General features: G+C 48.4%; 1 protein-coding gene and 1 pseudogene across 2 annotated transcripts in view; one reads left to right on the top strand and one right to left on the bottom strand.

The window, feature by feature from the left end:
- The window catches only part of GAN (gigaxonin), a 65,939-nt gene extending 50,478 nt beyond the window's left edge, over positions 1 to 15,461 (bottom strand). Inside the window, exon 1 of one of the 2 annotated variants that reach the window (XM_060650056.3) lies at positions 15,138 to 15,461. In XM_060650056.3, coding sequence (XP_060506039.1) covers positions 15,138 to 15,304 — 167 coding nt within the window. In that variant the 5' untranslated portion in view covers positions 15,305 to 15,461. The remainder of the gene's footprint in view (positions 1 to 15,137) is intronic. The other variant, XM_060650057.3, reaches the window with a different exon arrangement.
- On the top strand, positions 9,279 to 10,749 carry LOC132690100 (small ribosomal subunit protein eS21 pseudogene; annotated as a pseudogene).
- Positions 15,462 to 17,028: the final 1,567 nt, after the last annotated feature.

Raw genomic sequence — 17,028 nt, 5'->3', positions numbered from 1 at the left:
TTTCCGATTCTGTGTCTCCCTCTCTCTCTGCCCCTCCCCCGTTCATGCTCTGTCTCTCTCTGTCCCAAAAATAAATAAAAAAACGTTGAAAAAAAAAAAAAAAAAAAAAAAAAAAAAGAAAGGCTGGGCTGCACTTCTCTCCAGCAGCTTCGAGCTGCCCTCTCGCTTCTGGCGCCTCTGTAATTTACAATTTACTGTTACAAACTTCTCGAAACAACTTAGAGCTGAAAGTGCCTTCCAAAATGTCGTCAAGGGAATGAATGCTTCTCGATTAATTCTTTGGTCCTGCCGTAACAAAAGCTCTCTCACTGGAGCTGCTCCTCTGGAAGAAAGAATCTGGTCCCTTCTTCTCCCAGGCTTCTTGGCACCAGAAATGGCCTGTTGGGTTGACTGTGCATCTCAAACAGGGCAAATTAAAGACTCTTTTGTAGTAACCTCTGCTGCAGGACAGTTTATTCTGCCCCTCTCCCCCATCTCCAGTACATAGTCAGCTATTCAGTAAAATGTTACAGCTAAAAGTGGAACCCTGTCCAGAAGCAGTGTGTTCGGCGTCCTGACCTCTCATCTTCCACGTCTTCGGCGATACTCACAGACAGCAGTCAACTCAACTCTCCCGTGGACGAGGTTTCAGTGATGGACTTAGTGCCTCTGGCCCTAGAGATAAAGACGAGGCCTTTGAAAGTACCCAGCCCACCTGTCTGTTCTCTTTCTCCCCACGGAATGAAAGACAGACAACGCTGAAGGCACATGTAACACATTAAGGGAGCCTGGAGGAGGGAGTGATTATTTGGCAGAGTCGGGAAAACGTTACAACGGAAGGGATACTGGAAACAGGCCCTGAAGGATGAATACAAATGCATCTGCCGGAGAAGAGGAGGTCGAGAAAGGCAGAGACGAGAAACGCGTGCAAGCAGAGACACACATACGCGCAGATCTGTGAGGCACTTGTAGAATTTCCAAGACCCAGGAGAGTGTAATTGAGATGTGTACTCAGCACCATTATTCCACATTCAACACAAAAACAGATGCCGCGTTCCCCACTTTGCTGAAGCAGCCAGGCTCAAAAAACCTACTATCTCCTCCGCCACCCTCGTCCTTGGTTCCCACATTCCGGGAGCGACAGGCTGCTTTCTTCCCGAATTCTGGACACCGGCCACTGCCCGGTGCCCGGGACGCTGCCGTGGTGGGCTACCCACATCAGCCGGCAACGCCAGTCCCTTCCCGGTCCCGTAGACACACAACAACCAAGGCACCTTCTTAAAGGGGAGCACATCCAGAGCACAGCTACTCGTACGACGAAAATAGCTTCCGTCCTGTAACTAAGGACACGACGGTGTACAACTGATGTAAACTTTGACAACAGGTTCTGTGCTTTACGGAATCTTTTCAAACTACCCCTCATTGAACGCTGGCAGTAAGTGATAAGCAGGGTTTACTGGTATCTCCTTGCCCTTTCCATTTTCTCACCGACAAGTCCTACTGCTACCACCTCTAACTCAGACACGTCATCTCGACTCACCGACGAACCCCAGCCCAGGGCCTCCTTATTTCCCGTCCCCACAACTGCAGCACCCTCCTAAATAAGACTCCATCTCTCCTTCTTAAAGCCCCTTGACGTCTGCCCACAACCCTTAAAATAAAACCTCACCTCTCACGTGGACTGCACTGCATGGGATGATTATACGGGGTCCCTCTCCTGCACCCGACCCCCTCCCCAGTCAGCTCTTCAGGACATACTCGGTAACTCCGGGAAACGCTACAGGGGAAGTTTAATCGTACTGGAGCGCAGGGCGAGCGCCGACCCAGAACGACAGGGCCCTGCCCGCTCCCTGAATCTTGTTTCGAGCCATTCTACCCGTCACTCACCATCTTGGCACGATGGTGTCCTTTTGCTCCCCAGTCTCGGGTGCCAGCCTGTTCTTGTCCCTGGACCACAGCACTGCCGTTTTCTGCGCCCCCGGCATTATCCCTGCCCTACTCCCCAGCCCAACCGTGCTCCCATCAGATCCTCCCCCTCCTCCTGCACCTTCAGACCCGCAGAGCAGGGGTCCCTCCATCCACATGGTAGCAGCGACCACATCCAGACTTCTTGTCTGCCTCCTCTGACGGGCTCCATGGGCCCTGAAGCCCTATGTGCCTAGGACACAGCTGTGCTGCACAAAAATGCTCAGGAGGTTTAGTGAATGAACAAGCATATTAGGGAAACTTGACCAAGAATCCAAGTTCTCTACTTAAAGATAGTTGTTAGGGTGCCTGGGTGGTTCAGCAGGTTGAACATCTGACTTCGGCTCAGGTCATGATCTCACAGTTCGTGGGTTCGAGCCCCGCGTCAGGCTCTGTGCTGACAGCTCAGAGCCTGGAGCCTGCTTCACATCTGTGTCTCCCTCTCTCTCCAACCCTCCCTGACTCACGCTCTGTCTCTCAAAAATAAACATTAAAGAAAAAAAAGATAAGTGTTTCTGTAAATGCGATTAATTGGGGTCACTTAATTGCAGTAGTGAACGAGCAGATGGGCCATTTTAAATATACTTTTGGAAGGCCGCCTGGGGTGGCTCAGTCAGTTAAGTGTCCAACTTCAGCTCAGGTCAAGATCTCACAGTTCGTGGGTTCAAGCCCCACCGCGGGCTCTGTGCTGACAGCTCAGAGCCTGGAGCCTGCTTCACATCTGTGTCTCCCTCTCTCTCCAACCCTCCCTGACTCACGCTCTGTCTCTCAAAAATAAACATTAAAGAAAAAAAAGATAAGTGTTTCTGTAAATGCGATTAATTGGGGTCACTTAATTGCAGTAGTGAACGAGCAGATGGGCCATTTTAAATATACTTTTGGAAGGCCGCCTGGGGTGGCTCAGTCAGTTAAGCGTCCAACTTCAGCTCAGGTCAAGATCTCACAGTTCGTGGGTTCAAGCCCCACCGCGGGCTCTGTGCTGACAGCTCAGAGCCTGGAGCCTGCTTCACATCTGTGTCACCCTCTCTCTCCAACCCTCCCTGACTCACGCTCTGTCTCTCAAAAATAAACATTAAAGAAAAAAAGATAAGTGTTTCTGTAAATGCGATTAATTGGGGTCACTTAATTGCAGTAGTGAACGAGCAGATGGGCCATTTTAAATATACTTTTGGAAGGGCACCTGGGGTGTCTCAGTCAGTAAGCGTCCAACTTCAGCTCAGGTCAAGATCTCACAGTTCGTGGGTTCGAGCCCTGCGTCAGGCTCTGTGCTGACAGCTCAGAGCCTGGAGCCTGCTTCACATCTGTGTCACCCTCTCTCTCCGACCCTCCCTGACTCACGCTCTGTCTCTCAAAAATAAACATTAAAGAAAAAAAAGATAAGTGTTTCTGTAAATGCGATTAATTGGGGTCACTTAATTGCAGTAGTGAACGAGCAGATGGGCCATTTTAAATATACTTTTGGAAGGCCGCCTGGGGTGGCTCAGTCAGTTAAGCGTCCAACTTCAGCTCAGGTCAAGATCTCACAGTTCGTGGGTTCAAGCCCCACCGCGGGCTCTGTGCTGACAGCTCAGAGCCTGGAGCCTGCTTCACATCTGTGTCACCCTCTCTCTCCGACCCTCCCTGACTCACGCTCTGTCTCTCAAAAATAAACATTAAAGAAAAAAAAGATAAGTGTTTCTGTAAATGCGATTAATTGGGGTCACTTAATTGCAGTAGTGAACGAGCAGATGGGCCATTTTAAATATACTTTTGGAAGGCCGCCTGGGGTGTCTCAGTCAGTAAGCGTCCAACTTCAGCTCAGGTCAAGATCTCACAGTTCGTGGGTTCGAGCCCTGCGTCAGGCTCTGTGCTGACAGCTCAGAGCCTGGAGCCTGCTTCACATCTGTGTCTCCCTCTCTCTCTGACCCTCCCCGACTCACGCTCTGTCTCTCAAAAATAAACATTAAAGAAAAAAAGGGTAAGTGTTTCTGTAAATGCGATTAATTGGGGTCACTTAATTGCAGTAGTGAATGAGCAGATGGGCCATTTTAAATATACTTTTGGAAGGGCGCCTGGGGTGGCTCAGTCAGTGAAGCGTCCAACTTCAGCTCAGGTCAAGATCTCACAGTTCGTGGGTTCGAGCCCCGCGTCGGGCTCTGTGCCGACAGCTCAGAGCCTGGAGCCTGCTTCAGATTCAGTGTCTCCCTCTCTCTCCGCCCCTCCCCTGCTCACGCTCTGTCTCTCTCTCAAATAAACACACACACAAATGAAACCAGAAGTTCTTTGAAATAATAAATGAATCTACTTTTGGAGCAGACTTTCAGAATGATCTACTCTAAAAATAAAGAGTCTATTCTGTCCCCATTCCTGAAATTGCTCCTACTGCACAACATTCGGATACGCAGCACTGAAAATTGAAGTGAACGTCGAAAGTAAGTTGAAAAGTCTTTGGCTCTGTGTTCATTTCCTTTACTAGCCCCAGAGAGGTAGCAAAAATCAGTTGAGTGACTTAGGTGTCCACGTAAGGTGTCTCAGTTTTTTTTTTTTTTTTTAATTTTTTTTTAACGTTTTATTTATTTTTGAGACAGGGAGAGACAGAGCATGAACGGGGGAGGGGCAGAGAGAGAGGGAGACACAGAATCCGAAACAGGCTCCAGGCTCTGAACTGTCAGCACAGAGCCCGACGCGGGGCTCGAACTCACGGACCGTGAGATCATGACCTGAGCCGAAGTCGGCCGCTTAACCGACTGAGCCACCCAGGCGCCCCAAGGTGTCTCAGTTTTGACGCTGTCGATGGGGGATGCACTCAAATAGCAGCCAGCACGCAAGAAAGAAAACAAAGCCCCGGGAGGTGCAGGACTCTGTCCACTAGTGAAACGTGAGCTCCCTTGTCTATCGCCTGGCCCCAGAGTCCCCCCAGCACCTAGCTGTCACTGAGTCTCTTCTTGTGTGTTTGGGAACAAATGGCTAAACCCATAATCAAGTCTCTAAACAGTTAACACTACTGATACAAGGTCCCTTTACTGCCAACTCTTGCTGGGATGAGTTAATAAACAGTACATTTCAATACTTTGAGACAAATGCTGACTTTTTGAAAATGGAATTTCTTTTCTTTCTTAGTTGAGTATAGTGGTCATTCAATGTGACATCAGTTTCAGGTGTCCAACACAGTGATTGAACAGATTTGTACACAACGCTATGCTCACCACAGGCGTGGCTCCCTTCCGTCCCCATACGTCGCGGTTACAGTATCACTGCCTATATTCCTATTGCTGTGCCTTTTATACCCGTGACTTCCTCGTTCCATAACTAGAGACCTGTATCCTCTTAACTCATTTTGCCCAACCTCCTATCCCCCTGCCCTTCCGGGAACCATCAGTATTTTTCTCTGTATTTATACGTATGCTATTTTGCTTTTTGGATTTTATTTTTTCTTTTGTTTTCAGATTTCACTTAGGAATGAAACCACATGGTATTTGCCTTTCTCAGTCTGACTTATTTCACTGGGCACAATACCTTCTAGGTCCATCCATGTTGTCTCAAACGGCAGGATCTCATCCTTTTTTATGGCTGCATAATGCTCTATTGTGTATGCACACCACATCTTCCTCATCTAGTCATCTGCTGATGGACACTTAGGTTGCCTCCATACCTTGGCTATTGTAAACAATGCTGCCATAGATGTAGGGGTGCATGTATCTTTCAAATTCGTGTTTTCGTTTTCTTTGGATAAACATTCGATAGTGTAATTATCGGCTCACATGGTCTTTGTATTTTTAATTTTTTTGAGGAAGCTCCATACCGTCTTCCACAGTGACCTACCAATTTACATTCCCAGCAACAGCGTACAAGGGCTCCTTCTCCACATCCTTGCCAACACTTGTTCTTTCTTGTCTCTTTGGTTTGACCCCTTCTAACAGGTATGAGGTGATAGCTCATTGTGGTTTTGATTTGCATTTCCCTTATTAGTGATGTTGAGCATCTTTTCATGTGTCTGTTGGCCATATATATGTCTTCTTTGGAAAAAAGGGCAGTGTTAAATATATTTAGCGTTTTATTTATTTATTTATTTTGAGAGGGAACATGCGCGAGACAGAAAACGAATCCCAAGCAGACTCTGCGATGTCAGCACAAAGCCCAATGTGGGGTTTGATCCCACGAACCATGAGATCATGACCTGAGCCAAAATCAAGAGTCGGACACTCAACTGACGAAGCCACCCAGGTGCTCCAGGACAGAGTTAATTCTTGAACTGTAGTTTACTACGGGTCAGCACAATCGTAGAAGCGTATGGGTTAAGGCAGTGATGACATTTCTAAATAATGTAACAACAGCTGTGACAGTGGTGCATATTTTCATAATTCACGTTCCTACCAACAGCAGAGACGACGGAAGAGAAAGGAAACAAAAAGCATCTACTTTGTTCCTGCCCCCTCCATCCCCCCACCTCCAACTGCAGGAGGTGATAAAAACTAGAATTTTATTCCCTCCCTGCCAACCACAGGTATTTCCATTTTCACACAGGTAACAAAGTTGGTCGCTCTGTTCACACAAGGCGGTGCTACCAGTACTTAAAAGGGGCCAGGCAGGTAAACAAACAAGCAAACAAACAAACAGCCAATTAACCAACCAACCACACCCAAAGGGTCCCATATCTGAGTGGGTAGGTTCTAAAGTGCACACACTGACTGTGGTGTAGGAAGAAAACCAGGCGTTGGCGGGAAACTCTTCCTTTCACTAAGGAAATGGAAGACTAGACAGAGGCGGAGCCTACTGGCCTCTGATTCCATCCCAGAGTAGAACTGGGCTATGGCAGGGGCGCCTGGGTGTCTCAGTCGGTTGAGCGTCCGACTTCGGCTCAGGTCATGATCTCACGGCTCGTGAGTTCGAGCCCCGCGTCGGGCTCTGTGCCGGCAGCTCAGAGCTGGAGCCTGCTCGGGATTCTGTGTCTCCCTCTCTCTCTGCTCCTCCCCTGCTCACGTTCTGTCTCTTTCCCTCTTTCTCTCAAAAATAAATAAACATTTAAAAAAAAAAAAAAAAAGGAGAAGAAGCGGGCAATGGCAAGGAGAGAAGGGAAACCCAGGATCTAAGGACTCTCTCGGCTCTGCACAGGGCCACTTGCCTCAAACTTCTGGCTACGCCCAGTGAATGTGCTCCACCGTGTCAGAAGAGGCTCACACTCACCTCACCTTCCTAAAAGGGAGGTTTCCTCCAAGTCAAGGACTGACAGGTACAAGTTAAGTGACAAAAGTCTGAAGATATTTTGAGCTTAGTATTACTAAACAATTTACAATTATTCAGAGGCCCAGGCAATTGGTTACCGGTATGTTAATGTGCCTACAAAACCATGTCCCGTGATATTTCTACAGGCTAATATAAAAATCACAAGCATAGGGGCACCTGGGGGCTCAGTCGGTTAAGCGGCCGTCTTCGGCTCAGGTCGTCATCTCGCGGTCCGTGAGTTCGAGCCCCGCGTCAGGTTCTATGCTGATAGCTCGGAGCCTGGAGCCTGCTTCTGTTTCTGTGTCTCCCTCTCTTTCTGCCCCTCCCCCGTCCGGCTCTGTCTCTCTCTGCCTTTCAAAAACGAATGTTAAAAAAATTAAAAAAAAAATCACAAGCATAAAATGGTCTTTCAAATTGTTCCTAAAATACAGAAATACTCAATAGTTGAAAGAATCACAAAATACCTGTGAGCAAAGTATATATTTAAGGTTCTATATCCATTAGCGCATTAACTCTACAAAGGAAAACGAAGGGCATTTTTTTTTTTTTCCCACATCCCATTACTCAACAGTCTATTTTTTAAAACCGGCCCTTCCTTCTTCCATTTCTGATATACGCTACCTCTCAAAGCTTTATTGCTTGAAGGCTGTTTCATCCAACAACATTACACCCAGATCTTATTTTCCCTAAGTGTTCTACTTTTCTAGTATCTCTGACTGAGGGTAAAATATTATAATTTATTCTCACAGAGAAATGAAATCAGCAAACATGAGACCATCATTTTATAGCTAAGTCACTCTTTGGCAATAAACACCAAGAGAGGAGACTTCACTCTCTGCTCTTTTGAGCACGGGGGTCAAGAGCTCTGGCTGAGCATTGGAGGGCATTTAGATGGACACATGACCTTGACCCTCCAAAGAGCTACAGATGCCACGTTCACCTGAGCCTTTGATGTCCTTCCTTCTTTGGACTCACTGCGTCTTAGGCAACAGAGAACTCACAGGAGGATCTCGAACTGTAACCACAGTCTGCCACTTGTCACACCCCACACCTCCACATCTCCACCCTTAACCTAGAATTCCCACTTACAAATTATTCATTTATATTACAGCTTCAGTACACAAAATGATAGACCTGTCTCCTGCCGAAGCCTCATGCGGCTCCCTCAGGGACTAACCTACAGTACGCATAAGCCAAATGACTCCTTATTTGTCCTAATTATGTTTTCTTGATGGATTATAAATAGATTTTAAGCCTCACTTTGATATCATAAGACAAACTGATGAACAGTTTAAACAATGGATAGAGTGGCTTTGTAATCCGGACGCTTAGGCTGTATTATCGAAATCTACATCCTAAGAAACAGAGTTTATGGAAAAGCACTTTGCTTGACTCTCTAAGTATATAACAGAAAGTACGGTAAGAACACTGAAGAAGACTAATACAAACTCTAAGAGGTAGAAGTCAAAGGGCAAAGGTAAAAGAATGAGAACTTATCCATCAGTGTTCATTAGAGCTACGTTTTATTTCTATCACATGTACTGTTACTCAAGATAACAATCCTCAGGAAAGTTCCACAATAAGCCTAAACATTCAACACTTCACTTTATGTCAGACTCACTAGTCTAACAAGAATTGTATTGGTTTGCTTCTTCATTCGAAACCTTCCAAAACCCTCTCCAGAATAAGAGCATTCGTGGCTACTAACAGTGGCGACCGCCATCTCGTATAAATAAATAAATACCTTTAAGCTGAAATAAGTAATCTGTGTTGAACTTAGAGCTCCAATTTCAAGGGCTTAGTCTCCTTAGAAGCCAGAGAAAAGGCTCCTTTGGTCTTCTGAAACAGAACATACTTTAATATCAGATCTGAAAAACCCACATAAGAAAAGGATTTAATCAAACACAGTTGCAAATACTAAAAAGGAGGAGGAGGAAGAGGAAGAAGAAGGAGGGGAAGAGGGAGGAAGAGGAGGAGAAGAAATCATTTTGCAGCACGTGACTGTAAGCCCTCTGGGGCAGATTTCATCTTCTTTGGGATGCGGCTGTTTGGGACACGTATAGCAGGTGGATGAAAACAAACAAGGTGTAGATCCATTAAAGATATTCAGGCCCAGCTCAGCTCCCATCGCCATGAAGGTGCAGCAAGGGGCAGGTGTCGTCATTGAGCTGAAGACTGCTCCAGAACCGGGAGCTTCTAGCTGAACCCTTAGGCACTAAGAAACTTAACAGACGACAGTCACCGAGGAGCAGCTGCAGGCAGGTGACTACAAACTCAAAGCACAAGTGAAAGAAAAGGGAAAAGGGACGTGGGCACGAACAGCATGCTCTGCACACAGTGGACAAAACGAACGGACGTTAGTGCCTCTCAAGTACAGGGGTACCAGATGCCCAAAGACAGGATGGTGACAATCTCCATGCTGCCATGAAACTTGCACTTCCTACAGAGATCGTACTGGTCTCCTTAAGTAGTTCATCAGCATCATCTATGAGTCAAAGTTTGGATTTAAATGGCGAAACAGGCTCATCGATAATCAGGCCTTGGAACACGTCCAAAGGGAACAGCAGAAAATAAATGCTTGTTACAAAACAGCTCTACGGGGCTGGGTTTACACAGCAGAACACCCAACCAAATCCTGTATGACTGGGCAAAAGAAATGCTTTAATGTCAACACGCACAAAAAAAACTTTAAATGATACAATAAAGCTCTAAGAACAGAAGCAGACCCCCTCCCCACAACATATACACACAAAGCCAAAAACAAAAAAACAACAAACCAAAAAAAAACACTGTCCAAGATGACCTGGAATGGGGGCGCCTGGGGGGCTCGGCCGGTAAGAGTCTGACTCTCGATTTCGGCTCAGGTCACACCCATCATCTCAAGGTTCACGAGTTTGAGCCCTGCAAAGGGCTCTGTGCTGACAGTGCAGATCCTGCTTGAGATTCTCTCCTCTCCCCCTCTCTCTCTGCCCCTGCCCAGCTCACAGGCTCTCTCCTTTCTCTCTCTCAAAATAAACAAATAAACTTGGGGGGGGGGGGGGGGGGAAGAAGATCTAGACTGGATTCTGGGCCCAGTGTCTCCACTCCACCCTCCAAAGACCAGCTTTCCCTGAAAACACAAGGGAGAAATACTGCTGTTCTCACTGTTGGCTGACTCATCGAGGGATCCACAAATCTTGAGACTCTTTCTTTCCTTTACTCTCCAGGATGAAAAGCTCAACAAAGTAAGGTTCCAACAGATCCCCAGGAAAAAAACCAAACCAAAACAAAATGAATTCTCAAAAGTGAATAGAGGCTTTTCTGCACCCACGCTCCCGGTGGTTCCTGGTGCTGGCAGCAGGCGCCCTGGACGTGCAGAACAAGGTGGGCGAGTTCGTGCACCTGTCCGTGCTGTGGAAGTGCTCTGCCAGCAACTGCATCATCGGGGCCAGGGACCACGCGTCCATCCAGGTGAATGTGGCCCAGGTGAACAAGGTGACAGGCAAGCTCAATGGCCAGTTTAAAACCTACGCTATCTGTGGGGCCATTCACGGGATGGGGGAGTCAGATGACTCCATCCTCTGACTGGCCAAAGCCAATGGCATCGTTTCAAAGAACTTCTGACTCCAAAGGATCACGGATGTGGAATATTTTTCATTAATAAATAGCACCTCCCCCGCCAAAAAAGTGAACAGAGGACAGGAACCTGCATGTGTCCCTGCAGAACCACCCAGCAGTTCATCTTCAAATCCTTTTCACGTACATCACTCCCAAAGCACCACAGCTCACAAGGGAAAAGAGTCTGAACTTCATATCAGATCGATGGGATTGTGCCAGAACCAGAAGAGCCTCAGACATGAAGCAAAGCAAACTTTGCAATATTCAAGAGAAAGGGAAATTTCCTATAAGCCTCAGGGAACCTTTCCCAGAAGGTCTCAGGGTTGCTGAGAAAGGAAAGATTCTGTGGGTCGTTATACCAACGAATTCAATGTTGCCGTACTTAAAGGTCGTCAGCTACATTTAGGTTTAGTTTTCCAACAAACCAAAGGGAAGATGTCATTCAGGGATCAGAATGAGGAAGAGCTGGGAAGAGGGCATTCTGGGAAAGCAGCATCCCACTTACCGAGCGTAACAATGGACCATGGAAAGTCCTGCCTGCCTTCCAGTAGCATCTGTATCCTAACACCGCATAATACATACATGCCCTACCCAACTTTTTTTCAGGTTAGCATTAGGGTTCTATTGCTAAAGCTGAGTTTTATGTTTTTTTCCCTCTTATACTGAAAGTCCTTCTAGTGTATGATAGCTAAGACTATCAGAGGAAAAATAAATGCTAAGCCAAAGAAGGAACACAGGAAAAGATTAAACCAGTTAGTTAGGTTAAAAGACTTTTCTATATTAAGTAGAAAGTATGCCAAATGAGCTGCTTTCATTCCTACTCTGACAAAATTGAACTGGTTCCCTCTGTTGGGAGTGCAGAAAATATATAACATTGTTTCCAAATCATACAACTTTATACTGCTTAAGACAGTTACTTAAACTAGGCTACCTAAGGACATTATATAAACAAAACTCACATTTTTATAGTTTCTCAGACTACTAAACTTTTCAACACCCAATCCACATGTTAATGACATCACAGGCCTAAATGCTTAAGCTTCAACAAAAGGGAAAGGCAGAAACATCAAGTACCAGAACATGCAAACTTAGTTTGTTTCAACGTGATTCTTTCAAGTTCCTTCCAAACATGGGGCACCTGGCTGCCTCAGTTGGCTAAGCCACTGACTTCGGCTTAGGTCATGATCTTGCAGTTCATGAGTTCAAGTCCAGCTCTGGGCTGACAGCTCAGGGCCTGGAGCCTGCTTCAGATTCATATTCTCTCTCTCTCTCTCTCTCAAAAATAAATACACATTAAAAAAACACTTAAAGTTCCTTCCAAACAAAACAGATACATGATAGCGGCATCAGGGTGGCTCAGCTGGTTAAGCAGAGGACTCTTGATTTCAGCTCAGGTCATGATCTCACAGTTCATGAGGTCTAGCCCCACGCAGGGCTCTGTGTTGTCAGCATGGAGCCTACTCAGGATTCTATCTCTGCCCCTCACCTACTCATTCTCTCTCACTCTCCCTCAAAATAAATACACTTAAAAAAAAACCAAACAGATATGTTATGAAAGCTGGATATCACTGATGTCAAAAATTATTAGTTCATTTGTAAGTAGTAATACAGATAAATCAAATTACTTGTAAGTAGTTTTGAGATTGATCATTTTTTAAATGTTTTTTATTTATTTTTGAGAGAGAGAGAGTGCAAAAGCAGGGAAGGGGCAGAGAGAGAAGGTGACAGAGGATCCGAAGCAGGCTCCACGCTGGCAGCAACGAGCCCGATGTGGGGCCTGAACTCATGAACCCTGAAATCATGACCTGAGCAAAAGTCGGAAGCTCAACCCAGGCTCAACCCTGAGCCACCCAGGCGCCCTGAGACTGATCATCTTAAAATACTCCCAAGAACACCACTTCAACAGCCAAATAAACTTAAAAGAGTCACTGACAAAAACATACGCTGACTGATTCGGGGTCATCTACAAAATGTCAAAAATATCTGTCCTATCCGTTGAACAAGATGGTTAAAAATGAAAATCAGAAGGAGATAGTGTGTAAAAGTACATTTAAATGATAACATATTGTGAGTTGATAAGCAGTACAGGTCGCATAAAGAAGAGTTAAATACGAGTAATGTTGTAACTTGGTATCATAAATGGGTGGGAGACAAGGTGTCATTAACCAGGAGTCTAATCTGACTTCACCCACTAAGAACGAGCAACTTCATCATAATACAAATCACTAAGGCCCACTGAACCCCATTTCCTTATTTGGAAAGTAGCAGAATTAGGGCAGCGAAGATCTGAAGTCCCTTTCACTTGGCCACTTTGATTAGCAAGATTTAACAAAGAAATCACTGCTTTTATTAATGAGTACCATTTCACATTACTAAATATTCTCATTATTTGCCACCACGTGACAAGTCAATCCCCCACGTCTTCTAATGCAGCAGACACAGCAGCGATCTACCTTTGCAGATCCGCGTGCAGACCTGGAAAGTTCAAACACGATTACATACTCCTGCACAGGTCAAAGATTAAAGGAGACCAAGACACATTTATCCCTCATTTATCAGACTAGTGAGCTGAAGCCGAGATTAAGTCATCTGCCAACAGCTCCCAGCTATGAGAGTAGCCGGATTGGGAAAGCAGGCACAGGGCTCTTCCCAGTTACGGATAAGTGGGCATCTGAAATGAAATATAACCGAGCCAGTCGTGTAATGGCCCACCTGCTGGGGAAGACAGGCAGGTAATCACTCATTCAACACATGTGCGAAACCACGAGGCACGGTTCTCTCTGGCTGCCAGGGACACAGAAACGGACAAAGGAAAACTCCCTGGCCTCATGGAGCTTACGGCGTGGTTGGGGAAGGCGGGCAAAGTGAGTATATTAACAGTGGTAAGTGGTGTGGACAAAGCTCAGGCACTGAAAGGGATACACAGCATGTGTCTGGCAATTTGCAATTTTCTTAAAAGCCTGCTGGACGCCTCTTAGAGAACGACAACAATAATGCATCTAAAGTAACCGTCCTTAGCATTTCCCCACACAGGGAATCCTTGGGGTACAGGGAACACTCTGACCTCCTGATTCCAGCTTGATACGGATTGCTCAAACCTCTCAGCTGCCAGCTAGGCGCTGTCCATCCCACTGACAATCCAAATTCCATACTAACAAAGACTCCCCCCACCCCCATCCCACCTTTACATCCACAAAGAGTGCAGGGAGATTTACAAAACACGGCCAGAAGTTAGGGGAGCGCTTGGACGGCTTCTGAATTAGCACAGGTATCTCCTAATGCAAAGGTTAAAATGGAGTTTGGGGGCTGAGTTCTGCTGGGACAAAGCAGTAAGAATACCTTACACTTCATTTTGCTTTTTCTGACCTGTCAATTCTAGTGACATTCTCTACTATGAGTCTATATTTAACCAGCTTACTGGACAGTTTCTTCAGCTTTTAGCGTTTTCCCCCCCTCCCTTTTATTAAACGAGCAACCCAGTTTGCAAGAAAGTTGCTCTACGAAACGACAGTCCCCTGCAAGATCCGGTATACCTGGTTAAGCACTATCTTAATCAACCTTTAATTAATTAACCTGGTTAGTTGAGCTGGCATATCAGGTTAAGCTTTGTTTCAATGAAGTTTTAGAATGTCCTCTGAGTCTCTCAAGATCTCACGATCCTCCGTTGTGACCGCATCCTGAGAATTACAGGAAGAGCTCTAAAATTAGCTGCAGCTTATTTTAACGTGTGTCCATAACGCACAGCCCTCCTTTTACATGCAGCGCCCACTGGGAGTGTAAGAAGGCACGTCTGACAAGAACTTCGGCCTTGGGGGGTCGATCGCTGATCCTAGGGACACGATCCCGCGGGGCTTCCCCTCCGCCCACAGCCGGCGAGGAAGTGTTTGTTTGGCTTCTCCTCGGGAGAGACGCGCCCGGCTCGCTTCGCCGCGCCGGCCCGGCCCACTGCGCGATCCGGAGGCGAGCGGCGGGCAAACTTCAGCCGGGCTCCGCCGGCCGGGCCCCGGCGAGGCCCCGCCCTGCTCGCGGGTGCGGGTGCGGGTCCCGGGCCGGCCCAGGACGGCGTCCGGGGGCGTCGGCGGCCCGGAGGCCCGGGCGAGCGCCGGGCAACGGAGCAGGGAGGGCGGGAGGGCAGCGGCCCGGCTCCGCGGGGGTCGCCAGGGAGCACTGCCCCGGCTCGAGGGCGGCCGAAGCTAAGGGACCGTCCCGGGGGGCCCGGCAGGGTGTCCGCCGGCAGGGACAGCGCGCCGGGCGGTGGCCGGCCTGGGGGTGGGGGGGACCTGGGCGGCTGGCGGGTGGTGGCGACCAGGGGCTCCGGGGACACGCCCGGCCCGGCCCGCCCCCGGGCTCCGGGCAGCGCGGCCCCGCCCGGCCCGCCGCGGCCCGGTCCTCACCTGATGTACGGGCTGGCCGCCGCCAGGATGTTCTTCTGCACCGGGATCTCCTCCCCGTCGAGGACCAGGTGCGCGTCGCAGAAGCGGGACTCCTCGCGGAAAGAGCTGAGCGCTCGCAGCAGACGCGCCGCATGCTGAGGATCGGACACGGCGCTGCCCTCTGCCATCGCGGCGCCCGCTCGTCAGCCGTCCGGTCCAGCTGCCCCAGCCGCCCCGCGGGACCCCTCGAGCTGCCCGCGTCCGGCGCGCGCCCTGTCTGCACAGTCCGCGCGCGCGCGCGCCCGTCCGGCCCGGCTCTCAGCGCTCGGAGAAGAAGCGGGAACCCCCGGAACGCGCCTGCGCCATCCGCGGCGCTAGGGGCTGGCGCCTTTAAGGAGCCGCGGCGTTGCGTCATTTCTCCGCGACGCCCCCGCGCCCTCGGTCCCTCCCTCTCGCCAGTAGTCGCCGGAGGCAGCCAATCAGAAGCCTCGTTCCGCCGCTGGCCCAGCTGGTAGCGGTCCCCGCGCAGCCAGGGGCTGTCGTTCGCCGGGAGCTGTAGCTGCTGCGGTGGAGGGTGTGCGGGCAGGATGGCACTCTGTGGTTAAGCCCCGGGCCTCTAGCGCCGCGAGTCTGAATCCGAGCCTCGGCTTTCCACTCAGTAGCTGTGTGGCCATGGGTAAGCCGTCCATCCTCACTTTCTCCATCTGCAAAAGGCAGGTGATGGCTTCTCAGTGGTGTCGTGGACTCTTGTGAGCTCTCGCGTGGAAAAAAGGGCGCAGTAGGTGTAGCTTTTGTTATTCCCGAAAGAAAGGGCGCTTCCTAGGTAAGAGCGCAGACCCGAGAAAGCAGACCCTCAAAAAGAGCATTTGGTTGCAGGCTAGGGAAGGAGATGAAGCAGACGAAGCTGGAGAAGCACGCAAGAAACCTTATATTTTGCAGGGCCTCCCTGTCTACGGTAAGGAGCATGGTCTTGATTCTGTAGGGGTTAGGAACTATGAAAGCGTTTGAAACAGGGTGTTTTACAAAGATGACCCAGCTGCTGCGTGGAGAATGAGGAGGGTGGTGCTAAAGGCAGAAAGATGCTTAAATAATTGCAGTACTTGAAGGAAGGGTCTGGGGACCTAAATGGAAGGATCTTGGTGTATGTAAGTGGATATTAATGGATGCTTTTAAAGGAACAGGCAGAACTGTGAGGGAGAGGGAGTCCTGGACAACGTTCTGGGTTGAGTAACTGCGTGGATGTTGGTACCCATCAGACAGACAGGAGACGCTGAAGGGGTGGAGGGCATAGAGATCAGATGTCCACATAGGACTAGGTTCCCAACCCCGTGAAGATCAAGGATGTGACAGGAAGCAACTTTGAGTCAGCTCCGTCCCCAGGGCAAGCCCATATGGTCTGAGGTCCCCTCCCCCCCCCCCCCCCCCCCGAGGTTAAGGGCACATGGGAATGTGGAATGTAGCCACCGTTTTGTACAAACACTATGTTGTTTGTACAACCTAATTGTACAAACATTAGGTCATTTGTACAACCCTCAATAAGCTTCTAAAGAATTAAGCAATTTTTCTGAAGGATTATTAATTAGGACCAAGCACCTGAAGAATGAACAGCATTTCAGATAAGGCAGGATGGGGTTTTCACTGGATCCGTTCAGTCTTTTCTTTCAACCAGCTCAGAGGGTCCAATGCAGCCATGGGTCTTTACCCTGAACTAGCAAAGGCTTTGGAGTCGCTGGCAGAAGAGTAATTGGGGAAAAGGAAGTTATTAGTGGAAGGTCTAGACTTTTCCAGTTCCTTCTTCAAACTCAGCTTAGTATTTATGGGTGAAATAAAAATGTCTAGGGCTGGCTTCAAACCCAAATGAAGGGATGGAGGGAAGCGGGTGAGGGTACAGATGAATCGAGTGTCTATGAGT

The sequence above is a fragment of the Panthera onca genome, chromosome E2 (assembly GCF_046562875.1).
Source record: "Panthera onca isolate mPanOnc1 chromosome E2, mPanOnc1 haplotype 2, whole genome shotgun sequence".
NCBI lineage: Eukaryota > Metazoa > Chordata > Mammalia > Carnivora > Felidae > Panthera > Panthera onca.
Note: the sequence above shows the minus strand (reverse complement) of the source record. Positions and strands in the feature narration are given on the sequence as shown.